The 23,712-nt window shown below is 38.8% G+C and overlaps 1 protein-coding gene across 1 annotated transcript in view; it reads left to right on the forward strand.

The window, feature by feature from the left end:
* UBR5 (ubiquitin protein ligase E3 component n-recognin 5) overlaps positions 1 to 17,224 on the forward strand; it is a 93,101-nt gene extending 75,877 nt beyond the window's left edge. The window contains exons 39-59 of the mRNA XM_075415768.1: positions 284 to 552; positions 1,882 to 2,093; positions 2,467 to 2,697; positions 4,558 to 4,631; positions 5,238 to 5,410; positions 5,510 to 5,623; positions 6,189 to 6,409; positions 7,023 to 7,143; positions 7,252 to 7,350; positions 7,629 to 7,872; positions 8,455 to 8,566; positions 9,100 to 9,244; positions 9,540 to 9,670; positions 9,907 to 9,967; positions 10,297 to 10,472; positions 10,876 to 10,960; positions 12,302 to 12,457; positions 12,845 to 12,958; positions 14,120 to 14,264; positions 14,834 to 14,919; positions 16,047 to 17,224. Of these exons, the coding sequence (XP_075271883.1) occupies positions 284 to 552; positions 1,882 to 2,093; positions 2,467 to 2,697; positions 4,558 to 4,631; positions 5,238 to 5,410; positions 5,510 to 5,623; positions 6,189 to 6,409; positions 7,023 to 7,143; positions 7,252 to 7,350; positions 7,629 to 7,872; positions 8,455 to 8,566; positions 9,100 to 9,244; positions 9,540 to 9,670; positions 9,907 to 9,967; positions 10,297 to 10,472; positions 10,876 to 10,960; positions 12,302 to 12,457; positions 12,845 to 12,958; positions 14,120 to 14,264; positions 14,834 to 14,919; positions 16,047 to 16,259 (3,182 nt within the window). The 3' untranslated portion in view covers positions 16,260 to 17,224. The remainder of the gene's footprint in view (positions 1 to 283; positions 553 to 1,881; positions 2,094 to 2,466; positions 2,698 to 4,557; positions 4,632 to 5,237; positions 5,411 to 5,509; positions 5,624 to 6,188; positions 6,410 to 7,022; positions 7,144 to 7,251; positions 7,351 to 7,628; positions 7,873 to 8,454; positions 8,567 to 9,099; positions 9,245 to 9,539; positions 9,671 to 9,906; positions 9,968 to 10,296; positions 10,473 to 10,875; positions 10,961 to 12,301; positions 12,458 to 12,844; positions 12,959 to 14,119; positions 14,265 to 14,833; positions 14,920 to 16,046) is intronic.
* The last annotated feature ends 6,488 nt before the right edge of the window (positions 17,225 to 23,712 follow it).

Raw genomic sequence — 23,712 nt, forward strand, 5'->3', positions numbered from 1 at the left:
ATTCTCTTAAGGATGAAATCTTACCTGTTTGTCTTACAAGGACAGTGCTGGCCTATCTTGACTGTTCCAGTTCTGGTTTTGAATTTAAAAAAAGGAAGGATCTGTTCTAGTTAAGAAGATATGAGTATGCTTATGTAGGTAGTAATTTTTTGCTAGTTACAGTTGTGATGTGGTTAATATCTACAAGTTTATTTCTAGAAAAGTTCATGATACCAGTCAAGACAGCAAATAGGTAGCAAAGGTTAAATAAATTCTCTAATGTTGTATCTTCTTTTATGTTTAGCAAGTTCAGCGGGCTTGATTTATATTGATCCATCAAACCTACGTCGGAGCGGTACCATCAGTACAAGTGCTGCAGCAGCAGCTGCAGCACTTGAAGCCAGCAATGCAAGCAGCTATTTAACATCTGCAAGCAGTTTAGCAAGAGCATACAGCATTGTGATACGGCAGATATCTGACCTGATGGGTCTGATTCCCAAGTACAATCATTTAGTATACTCCCAGATCCCAGCTGCGGTGAAGCTGACTTACCAAGATGCAGTTAACTTGCAGGTGAGAACATCCAAATCTCTGTAGAGAAATGTGATTTCAATCAGTTGGTTTTTTAAAGTAAAATCATAGAATTGTTGAGATTGAATGTGACCTCTGAAGATTGTCTAGTCCAAATTCCCTGCAGCGTCAACTTCTCCTGTTGGATGTTACTGAGAAGAGTCTGGCTCTGTATACTTTATACCTTTTTTATCAGGTATTTGTACACACTGATAAGATCCTCCTGAGTTTGTTTCTTGAGTCTGAACTGTCCTAGCTCTCTCAGCCTCTCCTCATGTGAGAGAGAGAGTGTAGGCTGAAGTAGCTGTAGTTACTAATTCCATTAAATTGTTCATATTTCATTTATATATATTCTTTCAAAAAAGGAATTTCAGTTGGGTTTGTTTTTTTATTTCAACTAAGTCTTACTGGTATCTAATTAATAGTTAAGTCAGGATTGACTGCTTTGGACATACTAGTGATCTCTCCTAGAGATCTTTTGTGCTACTCTTTTTGATGTGAACTGTTGAATCTAAAAAAGAAGAAAGTAAGGGCCAAATAATTAAATGAGATAAAAGATTTGTACAGGTAAATGTACTGTTCACTGTCCCTTCTTTCAGGGATATGATTATGCTTTCCCTGTTACGTGCATATTTTTTGGTTCAGTGCTCTTGACTGTCAGTTTTTGAAAGTATATGCGAAATGCATCTTTAGAGAAAATACGTGAAAGGGAAGAGTGGTATCTGGCACATACAGAAAGACGTTACAGAGACTAACAACACAGGAGGAACTTCAGTGTGTTCAGAAAGTATATATCAACTTGCGTGTGGACATAGTGTGTAGTGAAATCATCTGTATTGAAGTTAGTACAAAAACCAACTGTCGGATTAATACCATGGCTTTGGGGAGCCTGAGTGTTGCCTTCACTGAGTAAGTTGCAAGGGCTGAAGAAAGGTGAAAGATCTGGCCAGTGAATGCCATAGCAGGATGAGGGCTCTAAAAGCTACGAGGAAGTCAGCAGTTGGAGCAAAATCCCGAAGATTTGCGCACCTGGGAGATGCTGGGTGGTCATAAGGTGAGGAGTAGAAGAGGTGCCCAAAAGGGAGAGGGGGCTGGTGAGAATGCTTTGCAGACCCCAAGGTATTAAGTGATGAGAGCTGCATACCACTACAGTAAATCAGTGGTCTCAGTAGAGCTTTTGGAAACTCTTCATTGGTCATCCTTGAATGTGGTTTTACAGGCTCTCTGTTGTAACCTGTAAATGCCATGGTGGAGGCTGATGTTGAGTTGCATTCTTATCATTTAGTTTTATTGTTTGTAAAACTCATTAATTCTCTTTTTTTTTTTTTATAGAATTATGTAGAAGAAAAGCTTATTCCTACTTGGAACTGGATGGTTAGTATCATGGACTCTACTGAAGCGCAGCTGCGTTATGGTTCTGCGTTAGCATCTGCTGGTGATCCTGGGCATCCAAATCATCCTCTCCATGCTTCTCAGAACTCAGCCAGACGGGAGAGGATGACAGCCCGTGAGGAAGCTAGCTTAAGAACACTCGAGGGAAGAAGGTATGAAAATAGTTTGATTACTGCATGTGATATGAATTACCAGTTTTACAGTCAAATCTTCGTTGACATTTTAGGAATCTAATTTTGTAATGCAGAAGTGTAGTTATTGTTTTGATTTGAGTCAGCTTCCCGTGTTGTTGCTACTATTTGGTTTATTCTGAAGTACTCAATCTCTAGTATTCACTGTTTATAATATATTGCACTGAAGTCGCTTGTAGTAAAGCATAAAACTATGATTGTAACTATTATCACACTGTGTTTATGGGGTGTTTTTGAGTTTTTACTTCCATATTTCAGATATAGACACTAATACATAGAGGATGCATTCTGCTGTGATGCCTGATCTCTGTATTCAATCCTTTTCTTTCACTAGGCGTGCTACTTTACTCAGTGCCCGTCAGGGAATGATGTCAGCACGTGGTGATTTCCTGAACTACGCACTGTCTTTGATGCGTTCTCACAATGATGAGCACTCGGATGTTCTTCCTGTTCTAGATGTCTGTTCACTAAAGCATGTAGCATACGTTTTTCAAGCCCTTATTTATTGGATTAAAGCAATGAATCAACAGACAACATTGGATACTCCTCAGTTGGAACGGAAAAGGTATCAACGCTGACTCAGAAAAAAAAAAAACAACTTTTGCAGAAGTGGCATATGCCCTTTTGTTTCAGTCATTGGCATTGTTACTCAGCAACTCATATAAATGTATACATATATCTATATGTCTATGTGTAGTAACACACATACTATAAAAAGAATATATATAATAGTATATAATGTACATATGTTTGATTGATAAGCCTGTTGCAGTATCCTCTTCAAATCTTCTTATGCTGATTGCTGTAAAAGGTTTTCTTACCACTGAAACTTGAGTTTGATTTTTAACTCCATGGCAGTGCCTCTAAAAGATGTACTTAGGACAATTTCCCAGCTGAAAAATGCAATCTGTTCCTCACATTTAACATGATAACTTATTTAGAATTCTGTCAAACATGTTAAGAATGACATGGGAGAAATTGTCGAAGTCTGGTATGATTGGCTTAGTAGTTCTGTTTTCCATTTGGTTGTGGATATTTGAGACTTAGATAGTGATTTAAAGCACAGTAGGGAAATCAATAGTTGAAAATGTCCTTAAGCTGAAAATCCCTGCTACTGCAACTATAGCATTTTACAAGGTGCATTTATTACTTTTTAAAACACTGTAAGATTTTTTTTTTTTTTAAATGGCAATTAATGATCATAGAAATGTCCACATGTTGGTAGTCTACGCCACCTGTTCCCATTTCTTACTAAGTTTTGAGGTTGTGTACCTAAACGGTCCTAGTCAACGGTTAAATAAATGCAAATCTTTGCCCCTTCCTGCCTCTAATTTTCAATATCACAGGTTGAACTTAACTTTTCCTTCTCTCTACAAATTTACCAACTAGAAAATACAAGGTATTGATATTTTAGATTGGAACTAAAGCAGCAGTCCAGTATCTGTGCTGTGTTCACAGTGCCTTGGTAGTGTAAGGCTTATTGTGACCTCAGAATGTGTACCAGAAGATGTTGTTGTCAACAGTAGTTTCCTCACAAATAGGGATGATTTAATACAGTAACTGATCGAGTTTTTGCGCTGGCTGACTGAAGTAGTTATAGCTGTGGCTTTAAGCCTTTTCCAGGCAATAACACACTTCTGGAATCTGTTTTGTCCCCAAAAATTCACATATTGAAATCTGTCTAATAACTGTTCATCAAAGAATTGCAAAATTCCCATGAAATGCATATAAAAATATGAAAGCCTAGACCTTTTCAATTTAAGATGAGTAGTTCAAATTCAAGCAGTCAGTTGCTTCTGTTAGATGACATTTCAGTAGCCTGTACGAAACAAAATTTTATCGGTCTTCATCTAGTTTCAGAACATATTTCACAATGCACAAACTGCCAGAAATGAATGCTAATCAACGTTCTTGATCCTTGTTATAATACAGTGAAATATGTTTCTTTAATATGAAGCTTGCAGACTTACCTTTTGAAATATGATCAGTGACATGATTTTTATAGGATGAAGCCTCTACTACAGCAGTAAGTTTTAGAATAGCCTGCACTTACATATTTCTTCCACTAATACAGGGTTCCTAGGTTTTTTTTATATTGACATAGTCTTTAAAAACAAGCGTACCCATCACTGTCTGAAGCTGTAACTTTTTAGATCAAACTTGGTAGGTGGCCACGTGGCTATAAGGGTAACTGTGCGAGTAATGTAGTGACTAAGTATGTAATAAGAAATACTCTACAATACCTTGATTTTAGAGTGAGTTTGTTCTTGTTATGTGTAGCTCTCAAATACACTTACTGACTATTCTCTTGCTTTGATTGCTACAGATGTAAATGCTGTGCCTAATGTTTTTCTCAGAGGACTGACTCTTCTTTTTCTTTTATCCTTTTTTATTCTTTCCCTCCTCCCCCCCCTGTTCTCCCTAGAACTAGGGAACTTCTGGAACTGGGTCTTGACAATGAAGATTCAGAACATGAAAATGATGATGATACCAATCAAAGTTAGTATACAGAAAGACTTCTATAGTATGCCAAAATGTGACACAGTGGTTTTTCCCTTTTAGGTAGTTGAGACTTTGAGTAAATTTTGCTAGTTGCATATGTTACATTAAAGCAACGAAAAAATGTCATTTTAAAGTTGGATTTTAGTAAGATTTTCTTACCATTGTTACTTTACCAAATTTCTTCTGCCATTGCCTGTTCTCATTTCAGGGCACTCTTTTTGTCTCCTTTCTCTCTAAACTGCAGAATTTGTGCCCTTACTTATGATTCTGCACAATGACAGAATTTAAAATTTGAACCAGAGTTGAATGACTTTTTTGATCTCGTGACACTGCTGAAAACAGTAGAATGTATATTCTATCCTAAGTACATATCGTGTAGGACTGCATGTTCAGGAAAGCTAGTTACAGTAAAAAGGATAAAACTGATGACTAAGCAACTTAATAAAAGTATGGGATTTGTGGAAGCATCCTGCAGAAGTATTGAATTTGCAGAGATGCTCCTGCAGTCAGATAGCTAAGAGGGAAGCGTATTCATTTTCGGTATTTTAAATCCTTTCCTTTTATAACTGTGAGAACTGAGCTGAAATCTTCTCTGAATCATAGGTGCTACACTGAACGACAAAGATGAGGAGTCTCTCCCAGCAGAGACTGGCCAAAACCACCCATTTTTCAGACGGTCAGACTCTATGACGTTCCTCGGCTGCATTCCACCCAATCCTTTCGAGGTTCCTCTGGCAGAGGCCATCCCCCTGGCAGACCAGCCCCATCTATTACAGGTGATATCAGAGATGGTGTTCTGGAGGAAAACTGGAGTTTGCTTTTTTGTTTCTAACTGAAGTGTATTATTTACCCAGAATGCTTTTGTTAATTTTCAGCCAAATGCTCGCAAAGAAGATCTGTTTGGCCGACCGAGTCAGGGTCTGTATTCATCTTCTGCCAACAGCGGGAAATGCTTAATGGAAGTTACAGTGGATAGAAACTGCCTTGAGGTATAATTTAAAGGTTTTATTATTTTAAACAATAGGGTAATTTAAGCTAGTATGGTCAGTCTTTAAAAAGGCACTGAAATGTTTTCAGAGAGAATTTTAACTGGCTTTCAGAATGATAATTTAAAAGCCCAGTAAGTGTGAAAACATGGACTTTTTATGAAAAATATGCTAAATTATTTTAAATGTAGGAACTTCTACAGTTACTGATTTATAGCAGATTTCAGGCAATATTTCTAAAGGCTGCAGTACAATCCTGAGTTAATTATGACATGCCAATTATATAATTATTTGTGATAAAAAGAATTAAATCTACCTGTAGCCCAGTAGATTTGACTTGCCTGCAGACTATGCATTAAATGGCAAGCCTAAGAAATGCAAACATAAAGTGGGAAAATGGCTTTTCATATTTGTTGAAATGATTGAAGTTATTGTGTTTTAACAGGTCAGTTACAGTGCTTGCTTTCATGTGGTTTAAAAGTTAACGTGTATATGTATACATATATACCCTGAAAAAGCCTCTAGACTGCTTTGAAAGTGCAATTAAATTTTACTTCTCCTTCTTTAGGTTCTTCCAACTAAAATGTCTTACGCAGCCAACTTAAAAAATGTGATGAGCATGCAAAATCGGCAAAAGAAAGAAGGGGAGGAACAAAACGTGCCTACAGAAGAATCCGAGAGTTCAAAGCCAGGACCTTCAGCTCATGATCTTGCAGCACAACTAAAGAGCAGCTTGTTGGCAGAGATAGGTTTGACAGAAAGTGAAGGACCACCTCTCACATCTTTCAGGTAGTTTGAGTTAGTAATACTTCATAGAGTAATTTTTGAGCTGATAAAAGAATATTTTGGACTCTGAAAAGTCTTTCTAAATTAAAATGGGTAACTCACTTTAGTTTGAAATCTGTAGTTTGTGTTTTTTAGCTTTTAAAATGAACAGTTGAACAGTCTTCAAAGAGGTCTATGCGAACTGTAGTAAAAGTCTTTTCCTCCCTGACCTCCTGCTGCAGACCTACTATGATGTCCTAGGTAGCTAAGTTTGAAAATTGGAACTGACAGCTTGCCATCTGTTTCTGGTGATGCTGACCACGCTTTATGCACTTAGGTATTGAGCTGCCCTGGCTTTGAATTACAGCTTTTTTTAAAAAAACAAGGTTTTGATTGAAGGGGTACCAATAACAGTGACTTCCATGTAGCAATGAAGCTACTTGTTTTGAGAGTAATTTCTCTTTGGAAGCAAAACTTGAGTTTTAGCTGAAATTAAACAGCTTCATGTGCTTTTGTCCACCAACTTATTGTACTGTGGTGTTGTTTATCAGAAATAAAGAACTTGCAGTACACAAAAAAAGTATCTGAAATTTAACCTGGTTTTGCTTGTCTGTCACTTTTTCCCTCCTTCTGTCAGGCCACAGTGTAGCTTCATGGGCATGGTTATATCTCATGACATGTTGCTGGGACGCTGGCGACTTTCTTTAGAGTTGTTTGGTCGAGTATTTATGGAAGATGTTGGAGCAGAGCCTGGATCGGTATGTATTTCCCAGGATAAGGACAGTTCCTTTTACAACTAAATTGTGAATCTCCCTCCTTATTCTGATTTTGGTTTTTGTTGTGTTTTTTTTTTTTTTTATTTTAAGATCTTGACTGAATTAGGTGGCTTTGAAGTAAAGGAATCAAAATTCCGCAGGGAGATGGAAAAACTTAGAAACCAGCAATCCAGGGATTTAACGCTGGAGGTAAAAAATGTTAGTTTATCCTCTGAATTTGTTTTCATTAAAAGTTCAATTATTGCACATTGCAGTAACTTGATAGGAGAAGCTGTATTTCAGAGTCTGCAAGCAGATGTCTTAAACCTTACTGCATAAGCTGTGTTGCAGTTACTCTGTAGTTTTTCACAGTCTAATTGATATTTTCTGAGTCTATGCAGAAATGTCCAGAAACTTCTTGTGAGGCTGAAATTCTCTCAGTATGATGACTGGTAAAGGAAAGAGAACTTTTTGTGTGTTTTTACTAGGTTGATCGAGACAGAGATCTTCTAATTCAGCAGACCATGAGGCAGCTCAACAATCATTTTGGTCGCAGGTGTGCTACCACTCCGATGGCAGTACACAGAGTAAAAGTTACTTTCAAGGATGAGCCAGGAGAAGGCAGCGGAGTAGCACGAAGCTTTTATACTGCCATTGCACAGGCTTTTCTGTCAAACGAGAAACTGCCAAATCTAGATTGCATTCAGAATGCCAACAAGGGTACCCATACAAGTAAGTGCACAGCAATTAATCTACAGATAACATTCATAAAAGCCTTGGATGCTTTTTTACACTGAAATACGTGGCATTGTCTCAGAGATTTCTCTCATTAGCTCAGCACGGGAGCTATGAAAATTGTGCATGTTACTTCTCTGAGGCAAGGAAATGGCTTTTTTTCTGCTTTCAGAAACAGGAAGCTCTTGTTTTTCTTGAAACAAGAGTCTGCTTTAGATGCTCTCAGCTTTTTTGAGCATCTTTCTCTCCCGTAGGTAGTAATTGTCAAGATTTTAGCTAGTAAGAGCTTATACATTTTAATATGACTGCTTCATCTGGCTCGTCACAAATGTATTTCAATGTTTTTTGAAAGTATATATAAACTCTTGAAAGTATTTTGGCATTTGTAAGTTGGTACAAACACTTAAGGTTCCTTTCTCAAGTTTGGGTAAACCCAGATCGCTATTTCGAGTGAAGTGGTTCTGTCTCATTGATGTCTTTTAAGCTATCTTCCAAAACTGTGTTGTTCTTACACTGAAACTTAGGTAGGAGAGAGAAATACAAAGACTTTGAAGCTGATGAGGTTTTTGTCCCCTTCAGGTCTGATGCAGAGATTGCGAAATAGGGGAGAGAGAGATCGAGAAAGGGAGCGAGAGAGAGAAATGCGGCGAAGTAGTGGCTTACGAGCTGGTTCGCGGAGAGACAGGGATAGGTAAGTGGTATGCTTTAATTTGTTGGAGATGCTTTGTCAGATAGAATAATTGCCTTGGTTATCTTCAGGAAAGATACTTTTACTTTCTCAAATTAAAGGGATCTGTCATCTTCACTTTCAGGAATCACTTACAGGGTAATTTTTTGAAATTCAAAATATACTTTAATTCTTTAAATAATAATTATACTTACTTTAGCACTGATAAATTGTGTCTCAGTCATATGCCATAAATCTCTCCTGCTAAAACAAGAATAAAAATGTGTATACTAGAATCAAATTGTGAGGTGGTTTAGAAACAACATTGCTGTTGGTGGCATGTCTGACTGCTGTATCCAAAATACTAGCAGTATTAAAACCTCTGGTCCAGTTTGATTCTCTATTTCTGAATCGTTCTCTCTAAGCAGCTATGAGCAGCACTACTATTCCAGCATAAAAGCTAATGCTATTTTGAATCTGTGTGCAAATGATACCATTCCAGAGGATTTTTGCATATTTCCTCTGAAATGAGTACAAACTGCTCTACTTTTCTTAAGGGACTTTAGAAGACAACTTTCCATTGACACACGGCCTTTTAGACCTGCATCAGAAGGAAATCCTAGCGATGACCCTGACCCTCTTCCAGCACACAGACAAGCCCTTGGAGAAAGGCTCTACCCTCGAGTGCAAGCAATGCAACCAGTAAGAATTATCTATGCAACACACTTAATGATATATTGCTCTTGTCATATTTTAATTTAAAAATTAATCTCCTTGTCCATTATTGTTTAGAATAACTGAAAAGATTTGAACATGTAGGGCTGTTCTTTTATTTTTTGGCATTTTCTTAAGATTTTGTTCCTGTAATTCTTCATTTGGCTTAGGATGTATCTTGTAATGCGTTCTATATTTTAAAATACTAAAACTTTCGTAAAACCATATTTCAAAATGGGACAACTGTAGGAGAATAGTAAGAGATGTCATTCCTTATCCCCAGGCATTTGCAAGTAAAATCACAGGAATGTTGTTGGAACTGTCCCCTGCGCAGCTGCTTCTGTTACTAGCTAGTGAAGATTCCCTTAGAGCAAGAGTTGATGAAGCAATGGAACTCATTATTGCACATGGCAGGTAAAGGATCAAGGATTTGGATAAGAAATGAAAACTGATTTTGTGGTCAAAGAGCTTGTATTGTGCTACATCTAACTGATACACACAACTTACTCCTTGCTTTGTTTTAGAGATTTTTCTTTGGAGCAGTGACTTGTTGACTTCTGGTTTAATCTAATCTATCTGGTTTCAGAATATGACAACTCCTTACTGTGAAGTTAAATCTGCTCTTTTTTTTTTTTTATTTCCCTGTCAAGGGAGAATGGTGCTGACAGTATATTGGATCTTGGATTGCTAGACTCCTCAGATAAAGTTCAGGTAACAAACTGTTGCACAAATAAAATTCACTTAAAGTCTAGTTGTATCACGTAATTTAAAAAACTCAAGCAATTGGAGCCTTCCTTTATCATACAAGACAAAGTTCAGTTTAATTATCTTGTGGGGTTATTTTTTTTCTCTCTTTCTTTTTTTGTTTTGAAAAGATTAAGCAGTAATTACTGATAGTATAAAATGCTACCATTAGGAAATATCATGGAACTTCTTAGCCAATGGAACTTCAATGTTCCAGTCTAGTAGCAAAGGGCTTGTTGATGTGTGTCACTAACTAGAAGTAAGTTTGTTAATTGCTATTCTGACTTTCAAAACAGGAAAACAGAAAGCGACATGGTTCCAGCCGCAGCGTAGTAGATATGGAATTAGATGATACAGATGATGGGGATGATAATGCACCACTTTTCTACCAACCTGGAAAACGAGGTTTTTATACACCAAGACCGGGCAAAAACACAGAAGCAAGGCTGAATTGTTTCAGGAACATTGGCAGGTATGCTGCTATCAACTTTCTCGACTGAAAAAATGTAAAAGACAACGATACAAAATACCAGGGAGAGTACCAATAATGCAAGCTGCAAAAAACTTTATTACTTTTATGCTCTGTGTTTCTCACCTGGAACTCAATAGTGAGCAATTTGCACATGTCAACCTCAGGGTTTTTTTACTGTTAAATTTTTATTTTTATCTTTTTTCATGATCTGGAAGTTTTATGCAGCAGGAAATATTTTTCTGAAATTATGTATGTCCATGATTTCTTTTGGGGATTGATAGGTCTTGAAAGCTAGCTGCAGCTTGATTCTTCGAATATTTTGACTTTTTCAGTTTGAGTTTGCTGAAAGATCTCCAATGTAATTTCTGTCGTACCAAAACAAAACCCCAACATTTATTTTCAGAATCCTAGGATTGTGCTTGTTGCAGAATGAACTCTGTCCCATCACGTTAAATAGACATGTAATCAAAGTTCTGCTTGGCAGAAAGGTAAGTTGAACATAGAAATTTGCATTTCCTTTAATTACATAAAATCTTATCTTTAAAAACTGCTCTTTTTTCCCTAATGTGCATGTATTGACTAGCAGAGTTGATATTGGAACTGTAAGGATGCCTTTAAATTTAATTTGAGAAGTGTGGGTTTTTTCATTTCCTAGATTTTGAACTGACTAGATGTCCCTAGAATTCAGAGATATGACTAAGATGGAATGATTTGTAGTAGGTTAGATTTTGATTCTCTTCAGAAACGGCTTACTGTCTCTCTTCTGCGACTGAAGACTGAAAGAGATAGTGTTGGACAGTACTAGGCAATAGCATCTCAGCTTAACGATATTTGAGAGACTCGTTGAATTGTAATGAAAATTTTGGCTTGGGTGTAGGTATGATTTAATTCAGAGCAAGAATTACCCAAACTTTTGAAAAAAATGCTTCCTCACTCCAGTAAACACTAATTATGTATGCCACATTTCATGCATTAGTCAATAGCATTGAAAGTTCTGTCTGATGCAACAAACTTAAACCCAGGTTTGTTACTGCTGGTCTTTCTGTAAAACCAATGTTGATCACATAATCAGTTTTCTAACATACGTACAATCTTTAATGAAAAAAGGTTAATGGCAGAAAGATATGCTTCCAGATAGCCCCTCATGGCTTCCAAGAGAGATTCCTTTCTCATTCTTTTCTTCAGATTTTTCTTCTTGAATATGTATTCCTTCCAGTTAAATGTTGGATACATCACAGCATATTTTAGTTAGGTTTAGTTTAGTTAGTAGATGACTTTTCTCTCCAGGCTGATAGGGAACAAAGAAGCAAGGAACTATAGAAAACAGCAAGAAAGAGACACTAGTATTTGAATTGTTGAAACCTGTGGTCTGCAGCTACTGGCCATCAGTCATTTAAATGTGTATATATAGTGGCACTATGCATGTGTTTAAGTGGAGGGGAACTTTGAGCGTTTTGGAGCACTGATGGAAATTGTTTCCAATTTTTGTCAACCTCCATCAAATCTCTATTGATCTGGGTGATATGTAGAAGGATTTGTTTAAAAAAAAACCTATAAATTTTTTTTATAACCTCTATGCCCTTAATATCAGGAAAGGGTTTACAGGTCTGTCTTTATGTTCCACTAATGCACTTCAATTGAATATTCTAATGTACCGTCAAAAGCAAACTGAAAATAGGACTTTGAATGCCATTATTTCCAAGTGTTTGTATGCTTTGTTATAGGGGTTATGCACTGCTGTATGCTAGTGCATAGATTAGGCACAGATCATGCAATTTTGAATATATTCTTAAACAACTGGTATGTTTCAAACACCTGTCTTTTTTTAGGTGAACTGGCATGACTTTGCTTTTTTTGATCCGGTTATGTATGAAAGCCTTCGGCAACTTATCCTCGCTTCCCAGAGTACAGATGCTGACGCAGTGTTTGCAGCAATGGACTTAGCCTTTGCAATAGACCTGTGTAAGGAGGAGGGTGGAGGGCAGGTAAGCACAGCTAAACCTGTGTCTCTGTAGTTCGGAGTTTGACAGCTTATGCATGTTGTAGTGTATGCACATAATCCATGCTCTGCTCAGGTGGCAAAGATAATGTTTTACGCTTCCTAGATTCAAATACAGAGTTCTCCTTAGACATTGAAGTGTGGGTTTTTTCCATGAAGGTAATGTAGAGCCTACCATAAAGCCTGGATAGTATAGTCAGTCCTAGGGAATCTCTAAAGCTCACCTGTAGTAGTAAATTTTGCTTTTCTTTTAGAGGGATATTAAGCCATAAATCACTGTTCAGCATACTGTGGCTGTTGTAATAATCTCATTTCCTTTTTTTTTTTCTTTTTTTTTTTTTTTTTTTTAATGATCCTTGTTACTTTGCCATAGGTTGAACTTATTTCCAATGGTGTAAATATACCAGTCACTCCTCAGAATGTATATGAGTACGTTCGGAAATACGCAGAACACCGAATGTTGGTAGTAGCGGAACAGCCTCTACATGTAAGTCTTTGGTAGAGTGGTTTGGAAAAAAAAAATTAAAATAAAAAATCTGTAAGATTTCAGTCAGTTAATTCTTCTCTGCATTATGGTATTGCTAATCAGGTTTCTTTTGAAGTCTTGACAGCTTGATTAAAAATATTTAACCTTCTAATGTTTTTGTAACTGTATAGCTGATTATGCAGTATTGTGAAGATTGAGTACTTTGAGCAGTTTCTCTTTTTTATGGAATGAAAGATAACTTTATTTTTTAACTTGATCTCGTAGATTGCCGTGAAGTTCTGATTTAACTGTATCTTTGTTTTAAAAGGAAACATCAGTTATGAAACATACAACTTTGTTCTTGTTTTACTAGCCTGGCAAAAAGCCTAACAATTGACTATAAAACTGTATTTAAAGTAACTTGGTTTTGAAGCCCTTTTTAAATAAAAGTTAGGGAATAATGTATTTTTGTAAACAGTTAATGAAGGTCCAGTACTTAGAAACACTTACTCTCTGACATATGATACGACATCTAAACTTGGTAATTTCTGCTGACTGTGGCTTCTTGCTGCACTGCTGAGATAATCTAGCAGTCTGCTGGCGTACCTCTGTGCGGTTTAGGTCCAAAATCCTCACGGAAAGAACGTGTTCCTGGAATTAAGTTACTTGGTCTCCATGTTTGCATATATTAATAGTTTGACTCTTGTTTATTTTAAGAGTTGAAAACCATAACATTTGTATTCATTTTGGAATTTACTAAAACAAACTTATTCATATTCTTTCATTTGGAATTTCCAATCTTTTCAGGATTTTACTTATTTATATAAAAAGTGTGTCTGTAACATTTTTAAAGCAGAGTTGGCATGTGACTCTGAGGAAGGAAAGTAAAAGCAACATGCAAGATGCATTTTTTGTAATTCTTATCAGATTCAGTGTAGCTCAGCAAAATACCTGAACTTTTTAGCATTAGAGAGCGCATTTGCTTCTGCTCCTGGCAAAATACTAGTTCAAACCATTACCGCTTTCTTTTGCAATAGTAGGTGCGGTTTAACAGATTGGTGCAGTTCTTTGTTTCAGAAAATTTGCATCTCAGGTGGTCGACCTTTGAAAGAAAACAACAGCTAGGAAAGTCAGTCTGAAAGTGATATGGCTGTAATGTGCATCTTATGGTTTTCACTTAAGGCAATGAGGAAGGGTCTCCTGGATGTACTTCCAAAGAATTCATTGGAAGATCTAACAGCAGAAGATTTCAGACTTTTGGTAAATGGCTGTGGTGAAGTAAATGTGCAAATGCTAATCAGCTTTACCTCTTTCAATGATGAGTCAGGTATGAAATAACTTACTCATTCAGAGACATGAGGGAGAAGTTAACACTGTTTGTTCCGTGTGGAGTAGCGTTAAACTACCCCTTCAAATTTGACATCAGTCAATAAGTCACTGAAAGTCCTAATAAAATTATTACTGTGTTTTTTACATACCTTGGAAAATCAGTTGAAGCTGGGAAAGCACATTTTCCAACTTTTCTGTTGCTTGTTGTTAAATACAAGGACTGTATAATTGGTAGTATATCTTTCCTACAGAAAGTTCTGACCAAACTTTAGAACTAGAAATGTGATGGATGCACTCTTAATTGTCTTACATAATTTTTAAACTATATTTAGCTGTTGTTAGGCTTTTGGGGAGGGAGGGAGTGGGGTTGTACAGAGGTATGTCAGAGTTAGCCTTTACACTCAAAAGTATGTGTATTAGTTTTTAAATTACTGGTGTCTCCAGTGTCAGGACTTTATGAATGAGATTGTAGCTGAGATCCAACTTGCAGTAGATGTAAAACAGATCTCTTAATATTTATTGTCCAGTGTCCCAGCTGAATTATATGTCTTTTTTTATTTCACACAGGAGAAAATGCTGAGAAGCTTTTGCAGTTCAAGCGTTGGTTTTGGTCCATAGTTGAGAAGATGAGTATGACAGAAAGACAAGATCTAGTAAGTTGTCCATTCCCAATGGAAATATGCACTGGAATTACTTTGGCATCGTTACTATTTTTAACTGTGTTTACCTGTAGAGACTCTGTATGTGAAGAGTTAAGGTAGCAGAGCAGGGGAGTAGAGACTGATTAGACTTTCAGTTCTGGAAACATCAGGTGTGAATCCTAGACCTTCTTGCAACTGAAAGTAAGCACGGTGTGTCCTTATCCATATTCACAGGTCTCTTACAGAAGCACAGTTACAGTCTCTGCACAGTCGCTCTTAAGCTGAGTAACTGTTGTTAGTCAACTGTGTTGTTGGCTAGTAGGGTTTTGAGGTTGAGTTCTCTTCCTGGATCAGCGACTCTCCTGACTTGTGCATATCCTGAGGGCAACACCTGTGTCCTCTCTACAAGATGTCAGCAATGATACCATCTCCTTCTTTAGGAATAGCTAATGAAAAGTGTGAAAGAACAAGATACTGTTCAGGGGGTTCCATTTGGGAAAATTTGTCTGTAAATTGTATTCATTGTACGCTTCTTAAAACTACTTGCTTTTAACTTCCTACTGCTTAAGGTACTATCTTTCCTTTACAGTTTGCTAAAAGGAAGCAAGGACTAATCTGAAAAGCGGAAAATCTAGAGCACATTTGTTAAGGAATATCTATGGTTACACTTTGGTAGTGACTCTGCTCTGCAAGTCAGTATTTCACACTTGAGACGATAAACCAAATATTGTCTGTTGCTGCCTTTTGTCTGTACGAGTACTGTAGTCCGTAGTTGCTGACTGGTTTGTGAGAGATTTCTGATGCATTTTGTATTGGTGGCAGTCACCATCTTCCAGATGGATTTGGGGACGTGTCATTTATGGAGGATTTGTTGATATAGGATCATTTTGAGTGCTGCTTTTATTCGTTATTACAGAAGTATATAATCTAATGAGCAGTTGAGGAAAGGAAATGAAGGAAGCTACTACAGAAGCATGTAGCATGACCACTGAGTTTCGTTGACATATTGAGCAGAACGTAGTATGATCAAACTTGCTGTGACTGTGCAGTTCTTCTTTAATCTATCCCTACGCAACATGTAGGCAATATGAATTTTAGCCTTGTACAGCAGTATTTTAAATGCTGTGTTCTTTTTTCAGGTTTACTTTTGGACATCAAGTCCATCGTTGCCTGCCAGTGAGGAGGGATTCCAGCCTATGCCATCAATCACAATAAGGCCACCAGATGACCAACATCTTCCTACAGCAAACACTTGCATTTCTCGCCTTTATGTCCCACTTTATTCCTCTAAGCAGATTTTGAAACAGAAATTGTTACTCGCCATTAAGACCAAGAATTTTGGTTTTGTGTAGAGTATAAAAAGTGTGTATTGCTGTGTAATATTACTAGCTAAGTTTTGTAGATTTTTCCATTTGTCTATAAAAGTTTATGAAAGTTAATGCTGTCATACCCCTGGTGGTACTTTGAAGATTTAAATGCAAACATTCCTGTACTAAATTTGTAACGTAAAGGCCTAAGGAGCACTGGCAGTATCTGATTGCAACAGTTTGCTAGTCAATAACTCCTTTGCCTAACCCCAGCCAAAGATGACAGCAGAACAATATAATTTACACTGTGATTTATCTTTTTGCTGAGGGAAAATATGTAAAATGTTCTGAAAATTCACTGCTGCCTTTGTGGAAAGTGTTTCAGCAAAGGTTCTTGTATAGAGGGAGTAGGGAATTTCGAAATAAAAAATTAAGTATGTTCTGTGGTTTATTTTAACTTTCTTTTTATGGTGTTTAATTTGTGGTTGGCTGCAGTTGTGTATCATGTATATTGAACTTGTAAAAAGTTCCCAACAGCTCAGATCCTGGAGTTGGGATTGTTCACTTATGAAACCACTTTCATTGCAATTTTTGTTCCGATTGCATTGAACTCTGGCGCGTCAGATACCATCACTAATATTTTGCATGTAATCTATACCTTTAGTGGTTTTTTGGTTTTTTTTTGGTTTATACATATGATGAGGCCAATGCACAGTTTTTCATAGTTCACAATCAACATTTTTTTTTATCCTGTTTCAGTGAACAGACAGTCAGGAGATGGTTCCACTACCAGTTCTAACCCGACACTTGTACTACGTTATCTAACTATGTAAAGTCAGCCTGGGCACTTTCTGGTAACTGTAAAATGTTTATAAGATCATGATTATTGAAGATACATTTTGGAAAACTTTAATGTTCGTGAGCAGCTTAACTTCTTTTGTATCTAGCCTTTTTTTAAGTATCTTGTTACAGTTTTTTAATAAAGAAATTACAGACAAAATACCAAGTCATACTGAAGAAACAATAGTTTTTATTTATTTAGCCATTTATACTTTAGCTAACGGCATACACTAAACACAGTTGTTCATTAAAAATCTGAACTTTGTAACTGAAAAATTGACCTGCAGAAGACAATCAGCCCACATTTTACAGTTAGCAGAGAATCCTGAATGAAACGGGCCAGGCAACCCCCTCTTTTCACAGAATGGGTTTGAAGGGAAAGTGGCTTGTTCTGAAAAATCCCAAGGTAATTAGGTTAGAATAAAATTCTTAAACTGCATTGTAGTGGGTTCTACTCTTATGTTCACTTTTGAAGTGGTTGGTTGCTTTTGGGGAGGGCAGGCTTTGGCCGTAACCTAGGACTTGTTTTCCCTAATGCTTGAGAGATTTTTGAGTTAGGAATTGATTAATAAAGGAAGGAGCTACTTTTCTGTGTCAAAACAGATTTCTAAAGGCTTAGCAGACTGAAGTGTTGAAGGTTAAGAGCTTTTGCGGTGGTGATGTTCTTCCTCTTTCTTGCTTCTCCAACCCCATGAGTCCACGTTAGTGACTTTTTTTTTTTCCTTCCTTTTTTGGGGAGGAGTTAAACTAACGTTCCATCAAAATCCAAGTAGAGTTCACTTTTGCCAGAACTCCACTGGGTTTTCCTTTGTCAGCTAGTTGAGGATGACCAGAAGTTTCCTACTGCTGTGATTTTCAAAAAAGCTTCTATTTTCATCATTTATTTAGTCGCTAGAGTTATGGAGGACAGTTGAAATCAGAAATTCTGATCACCAGTTGCCAAATTGATGCTGAAAATCCTGTTTTCTAAATAAGGCTGACTGTTTCAGGCTTGTGTAGTTTGACTGCAGATAAGTAAACAGATGTGGAATTATTTCTGCGTGTACTAATACTTCCTAAATCATCCTAGAAAAGGATAGTTTCGATGTATGAGGATTGGAGTCTGTTCTGCATTTCCTGTTGCGACCTCTAGTGCACCTTAAGTTCAAAACTATCAGATACTGTGCTAGTATCAATTAAAAATAAAAAGCAGTACAGCTACACACGTCTAGCAATAGGTGTATTAGTGTAGAGAAAATTTATACTGGTATGGCTGTTCTCATATACGAAGAAGGGTAGTTACAAAGGTACAATGCAACATATACCTTATGCCCGGATTTCTAACTGGTGTAACTATTACCAAAACCGCCTCTAACTGAAATGTGTGAAGTTAGTAGAAAGCAACAAAAGAAACTGTTTAGAATAGGCATCAGATCAATAGTCTGTAAAATAAAGCTCCCTCCCTCACAAAGCTTTGTGAGACTTGATGTATTAAAAACTATCCAAGGCCCTTGGATGAAAGGCCATATATAAATGTAAAGTACTGTGTGTATATATATATATGTATTGTGTGTATATGTATATAAGTGTATGTGTATGTATAACATATAAATATATGTTATATGTATATATATTTCTGTATATAGCTTAAACATTTTTTTAAGTCCTGTAATGTACAGCTAGACAAAAATGCAGCTAACTCACAGTAGCTCACCATATATACACACACACAAGGCATTCTGATAAGTGGAGAGGGAATCTAGAATGATTTGTGCTGTCGTCATTGACTTGAAATGTGTATGTAGCTTTATAAATAGCTTTTTCCTCTGTATGGTATATTTAAACTATATCAAGATTTTAATAAGAAAAATGTTTATTAAAATCATACACCCCATCTCCCTTTGACTTAAGCCCGTCTGTTAGTTCACTTTTAAGATGTGGTAGTGAAACTAGTTAAAGGAAAGTTCTGTCATTTTTACATTTTTTAATAGTCTAAATCCTTAGCTGTTTATAACTGCTGAAATAGGAGATAAAGGTAGCTACTAATAAAATGTTATCACCAACTACTAGCCTAGTTCTTGTTCTGAATCTAGGGAAAACTTGATGCCTTAGTGCTAACTTCCATGGCTAATTCTCAGCTTTGGATTCTGTTCCTTAGCTAACTGTATCCAGCATAGAAGGTAAATCGCTTGCTCCAGCTTTGCTAGTTTTCCAGAAGTGAAAAATTGCATGGGCTTGTCATCAAGTGGAGTGACTTTTTTTCCTGTAAGTTAGTCGTTGGGTCACCAGATAACATGCAGAGAAAGAGCTGTAAACTGGCAAATTTGTGAATTGAAAGAAATACCCTTCTTGTACAGCAGCAGTCATTCAGGGAGGCAAAGGAAAGGAAATTTTCCTCATCTCTTAGCCTATGTTTATCTCTGTATAATTTGCACAATTGTATACAGCCCTGCTGTTTTTCGAAAGTTTCCTTCCACATGTGTGTGCATGCAGAGAGCAGAGCGTGAACCGTACGTGGCGGTTGGCGTGCGGGTGGGAGAGGGACGCCGGCCACCACCACCCTCCCCTGCGGCTCTGCTGCTCGCAGGGAGCCGTCATTCAGCACACCTTTTGTCGTTCCTGGCGCTGCGCCATGCGGAAGATTGTTCAGCAGATCAGTAGTAACCCTCTCGCAGGAAGCTTGCTGCTGTTCTCCTGTAACTCCCTTCTTATAGCATCCTGATAACCTGAGGATTGTGTCTCTGTGTGAATCTGTAAATGCCATTCTGAGCTGCTTCTGTGTCTGTATTCTTCGCTTCATTGACACTTGCGTTTCTCTGGCTTCCTCTTGCTGGGGCAGCCTACAGATACCTAGCTTGGTAGCTTGGATTCCCTTTTCAAACTTCGTGTGATTTGACCTTTTTCCTGAACTCTGCAGTTTGCCTTTTTAATAACAGGTCTGCTGAAATCGAATCAGAAATTCTGCGAGTCTGGATTAATTGGATTTCAGTGCGTGTGGCATTTGCTTATCTCCAGGTCTGAATGTCCCCACGCCATTGAAATGTGTGGGTGAATTGGCCAGGCGAAAGCTTAGGCGGCTATCCTGAACTGGGAGTGCTGGTGGTTCCCGCATGGTCTGTGCAGGGAGGACAGGAACAGGCTTCACAGCTGGCATCTGGCCTCCATTGCAGAGTAGTCATTGCCTGGCAGGACTTCCTAGCAGCATCAGGAGCACCGATGGCTCCTTTCCTAGTTGGAAATTGCTTTTGTGGTTTTAATTTTCAGCTATTGTGAGTATCTTGTCACTGAGCAGATTTGCTGAACTGAGAAGCATGGAGGGCTTGAAATTTTTTATATATCTTTTAAGGTTTTTCTATGGAGTTGTCTTTAAGAGGATAACTTCATGTCTTGCTTGAAACACAAGCCTGTGAGAATTTTATCCCCCTTTGTCCATGGCTTTCTTAATATAAGGTATTTTTTGTCATTAAATATCACCACAAGTTACTGTAATACAGTAGTATACTGTTTAGTATAGCAAGAAGCAGTCAGTTGCTCCCAAGTATTTCAGGACATTTTTCCATAATGGTGAAACTTTTCACCATCCCTTTCCCAGTGACAACGGCAGCTCACACTAATGCGTTGGTTTGAGTACTGTACTCATGCGAGCCTACTGGAAAACAGGTTGCTGCCACAACCTGTGGTAAGGTTTCTCTGCAAGGAGTTTCTTTTAACAAAACAGTTGGTTTGGACTTACTAAAATTATTCACAAATTGCTTTTCACACAGTGAACAGTGTTAAGCTGAAAAAACAGGTTTCACTTTGATTTATAAATGAAAATTCCTCAATGTACCTGAAATGGCATTCTTTGTATATAAAAAATGGTATTTATAAAGTTTTTAAAAGGCAGTTAAGTATTCCCAAAATAAGTAGTATCTTTTGGGGGAGGGAGGGAAGAGGCATTATATAGTTCAAGCTGTGATGACTGCATTTTGGATGCCTTAGCAGATAAAATTCTGGGATGTACTTTGTACCAGCAACTTACTTTGCCTTGCCGTGCAAGAGTACTTTGCCCAGAAAGTTGTAATTGATGCTAGTATAGATTACAGTTTTTCATTGCTCTTACTGTTTTCAGAACTACTAAATGCAGGTTGAACTTGCAGGTTGTTCTCATTCACGTCTTTCCGAAGGAGAACGTGGGCAGGCTTTTTTATTTTTTTAATGTTTTTTTTGTTTGAGTGGATCAAAATTACTCTGTTGGACAGAGCAAGCTTTGGGAATGCAAAGCTGTGCTAGTAAGCCCGTAAGGTCTGGGTCTGTCGAGCAGTGTGCTAAAGGTGTATGCTGATGCTGCACCTCCATTAATTGCAATTAGCAGAGTGAGCGGGCTGTTGTGAAGCCACAGGCCACCCTGCGGGAACGCCCGTTCTGGCGTGGCTGCCGCCTTGCCGTGGGTCTTCTCCCCTCCCTGTCACGGAGCATCCTGCACGTCCGGGAAGAGCCGCCACGCTTTCGGGACGTGACAGTGGACAGAGTCCCTCCCCGTGCAGAAACACCTCCGTGACTCCTGGCGTGTCTGTGTGTCGGGAGCCAGCGCGGGTGCAGGGCTGCGGGGAGCAAGGCAGGGCAGCTGCCACAGCGCGGGGCGGGTAGGACCCAGCGAGGGAATACTGCTTCCACCGCCTGTGTTCTAGACAGGGCATCGCAGGTACAGCTGAGTAATCTGAAACCTTGCAAAATCATGCGTAATGTTGTGTTTCATATGTATGTTTATTCTGCTTGTAAACTGTTTTACAGTTCCATGAGTGTTTTTCCGTATTTCAGTATCATGTACATGATGTAATTAATTTATATAAAACAAAGGTAACAGAGGTGGGTGGACTTTTGTGGAGGTGCAAGAACAGCCAGCTGCTGTTTTGTTAATCCTTGTGGTACATTTTCTTTGCAGTATTTTTCCTTTGTGCATTAATCTTTAAGCACCATCTCAGTAGATGTTTGCTGTGCATCTATAAAAGGGCAGGTGTGACTTTAGGAAGTTGTCGCCAAATACTTGAACTCCTTTCTATTGCTAACTATATTAATTTGTGGTAGTTCTTAAGCCTTGTGAAATAGCAGGACAACCCCTTATTTGGGGAATTTTGAAACAGCAGCCAGGATCATCAGGTTAGGGGGCGACGCCAACTGATGGGCAGGTAGATGGTATTTAATACGATCAGTGTGCTTAAGTTTTGGTGCTTCGTTTTTTTGGCCCAGAAACTCATGTGTCTCCCTCTTAAACCATCAGCACACTGCGTTACACACACCGGTGTAATTTGTCAGTGTTCATGCGTCAGTTGGGCTTGCTCTGCATCAATTGGCGTTCTTCTAATTGTTTGCTCTGGACAAAAAAACTGGAATCCCTGGTACCCTGCACCAGCAAGCGGAGCTGTTGTTGGGTGTGGATATCGAGCAACTTCCACAAGTATCTCTGGGTTATAAAGGCTGACTTGGGAAGAGCAGTAGTAGGGTAACAGCAGATGTTAGTGTAAAACCACCTTTTCTCACTTACCGTTTGTGTGTTCCCAGTGTGCTGTTTAGTAACTTGCTGGTTAGGCACGTGTTTCTGCTCCTTGGAAAACTCGATGTAAGAAAACCAAAGCGGTTCTCGTGTTTAGAACCAGCACAGTCACCCATGCTGCACAGATCTCGCCACTGACGTTTCCTCACCCCCTGCCCCGCTGAGGCTTGAGCTCCTCTCACCAGGCGTAAAAAAGCCACGGAAAGCAGACTGCAGTCTGGAGGAGCCCAGCTGGCCTGGGTCCCCCTTCCCATCCGTGGGAAGTGGGGAGAGGGGAGGTCTCAGTCACTCTGTGGCAGCCAGGTGCCTTTAAAAACAAAATATCTGAAATTCTTAATGACGGAGAACTAACAAAACCCAAGGTTGCCTCTCTGCAAAAGGATGTCAGAATCCCTCGAGGCCCTGACCTGCGCACTATGTCCGTTCCCCGGCTGCCGGGTGGTTGGGGATGTTTGGGCAGCGCTTGGATGGGGGAGCACCGGGGACGCTGCACAGTGTCTATGGACGCATCTCCGCTGAGGAACACCAGGCCTGCAGGTCCTCCTGCTCCTCCTGAAGGGACCACTTTGGGCTCCGGGCGTTTCTCTCGGCCTCTAAAGCGTGGCTCAGTCCTGCTCACATGCGTGCTGGCTGGCTTGGTGCTCGCAAACTTTCAGTTCTCACCCACCGATGTTTGCTTTCAGATCTCTGTCTTTCATTTCAGGAGTTCATGAGAAACCAGGCCCTACCCCTTGGGTGGGACTCTTCTTCTCTTTTTCCTATGGACTACTTAATTGTTTCGGTGAATGACCCACGTGTCCGCAGGAAAGGGTCCCGAGGGCCTGGCCAGCTTCGGGATGAGGGAGGAGGAGGCAACCACCGAAGGCTGACGGTTCCCAGCTCTGGATGAAACCTCTCTGCCCGCGAGAAGAGACAGAAACAAGCGGCCGTGGTCCTTCCACTTGCTGTGTTTGCACTCCCGGGCCCCTGCGAGCACCTCCAAGCACCGCGGCCACCTCTGTCTGTCACGCAATGGCTGGAGGGGGACTAAAAAAGACTTTTTCCTTCCAGAGGTTGCTCTGGTTCGTACGCTCTCAGCGTGCCCAGCTGTACCCAGTAATGGACACTTCAGGTTACATCTCGGTGCCAGATGCCACCGCTCCCTTC

This window comes from Opisthocomus hoazin, chromosome 3 (genome assembly GCF_030867145.1).
Source record: "Opisthocomus hoazin isolate bOpiHoa1 chromosome 3, bOpiHoa1.hap1, whole genome shotgun sequence".
In the NCBI taxonomy this organism is placed as follows: domain Eukaryota; kingdom Metazoa; phylum Chordata; class Aves; order Opisthocomiformes; family Opisthocomidae; genus Opisthocomus; species Opisthocomus hoazin.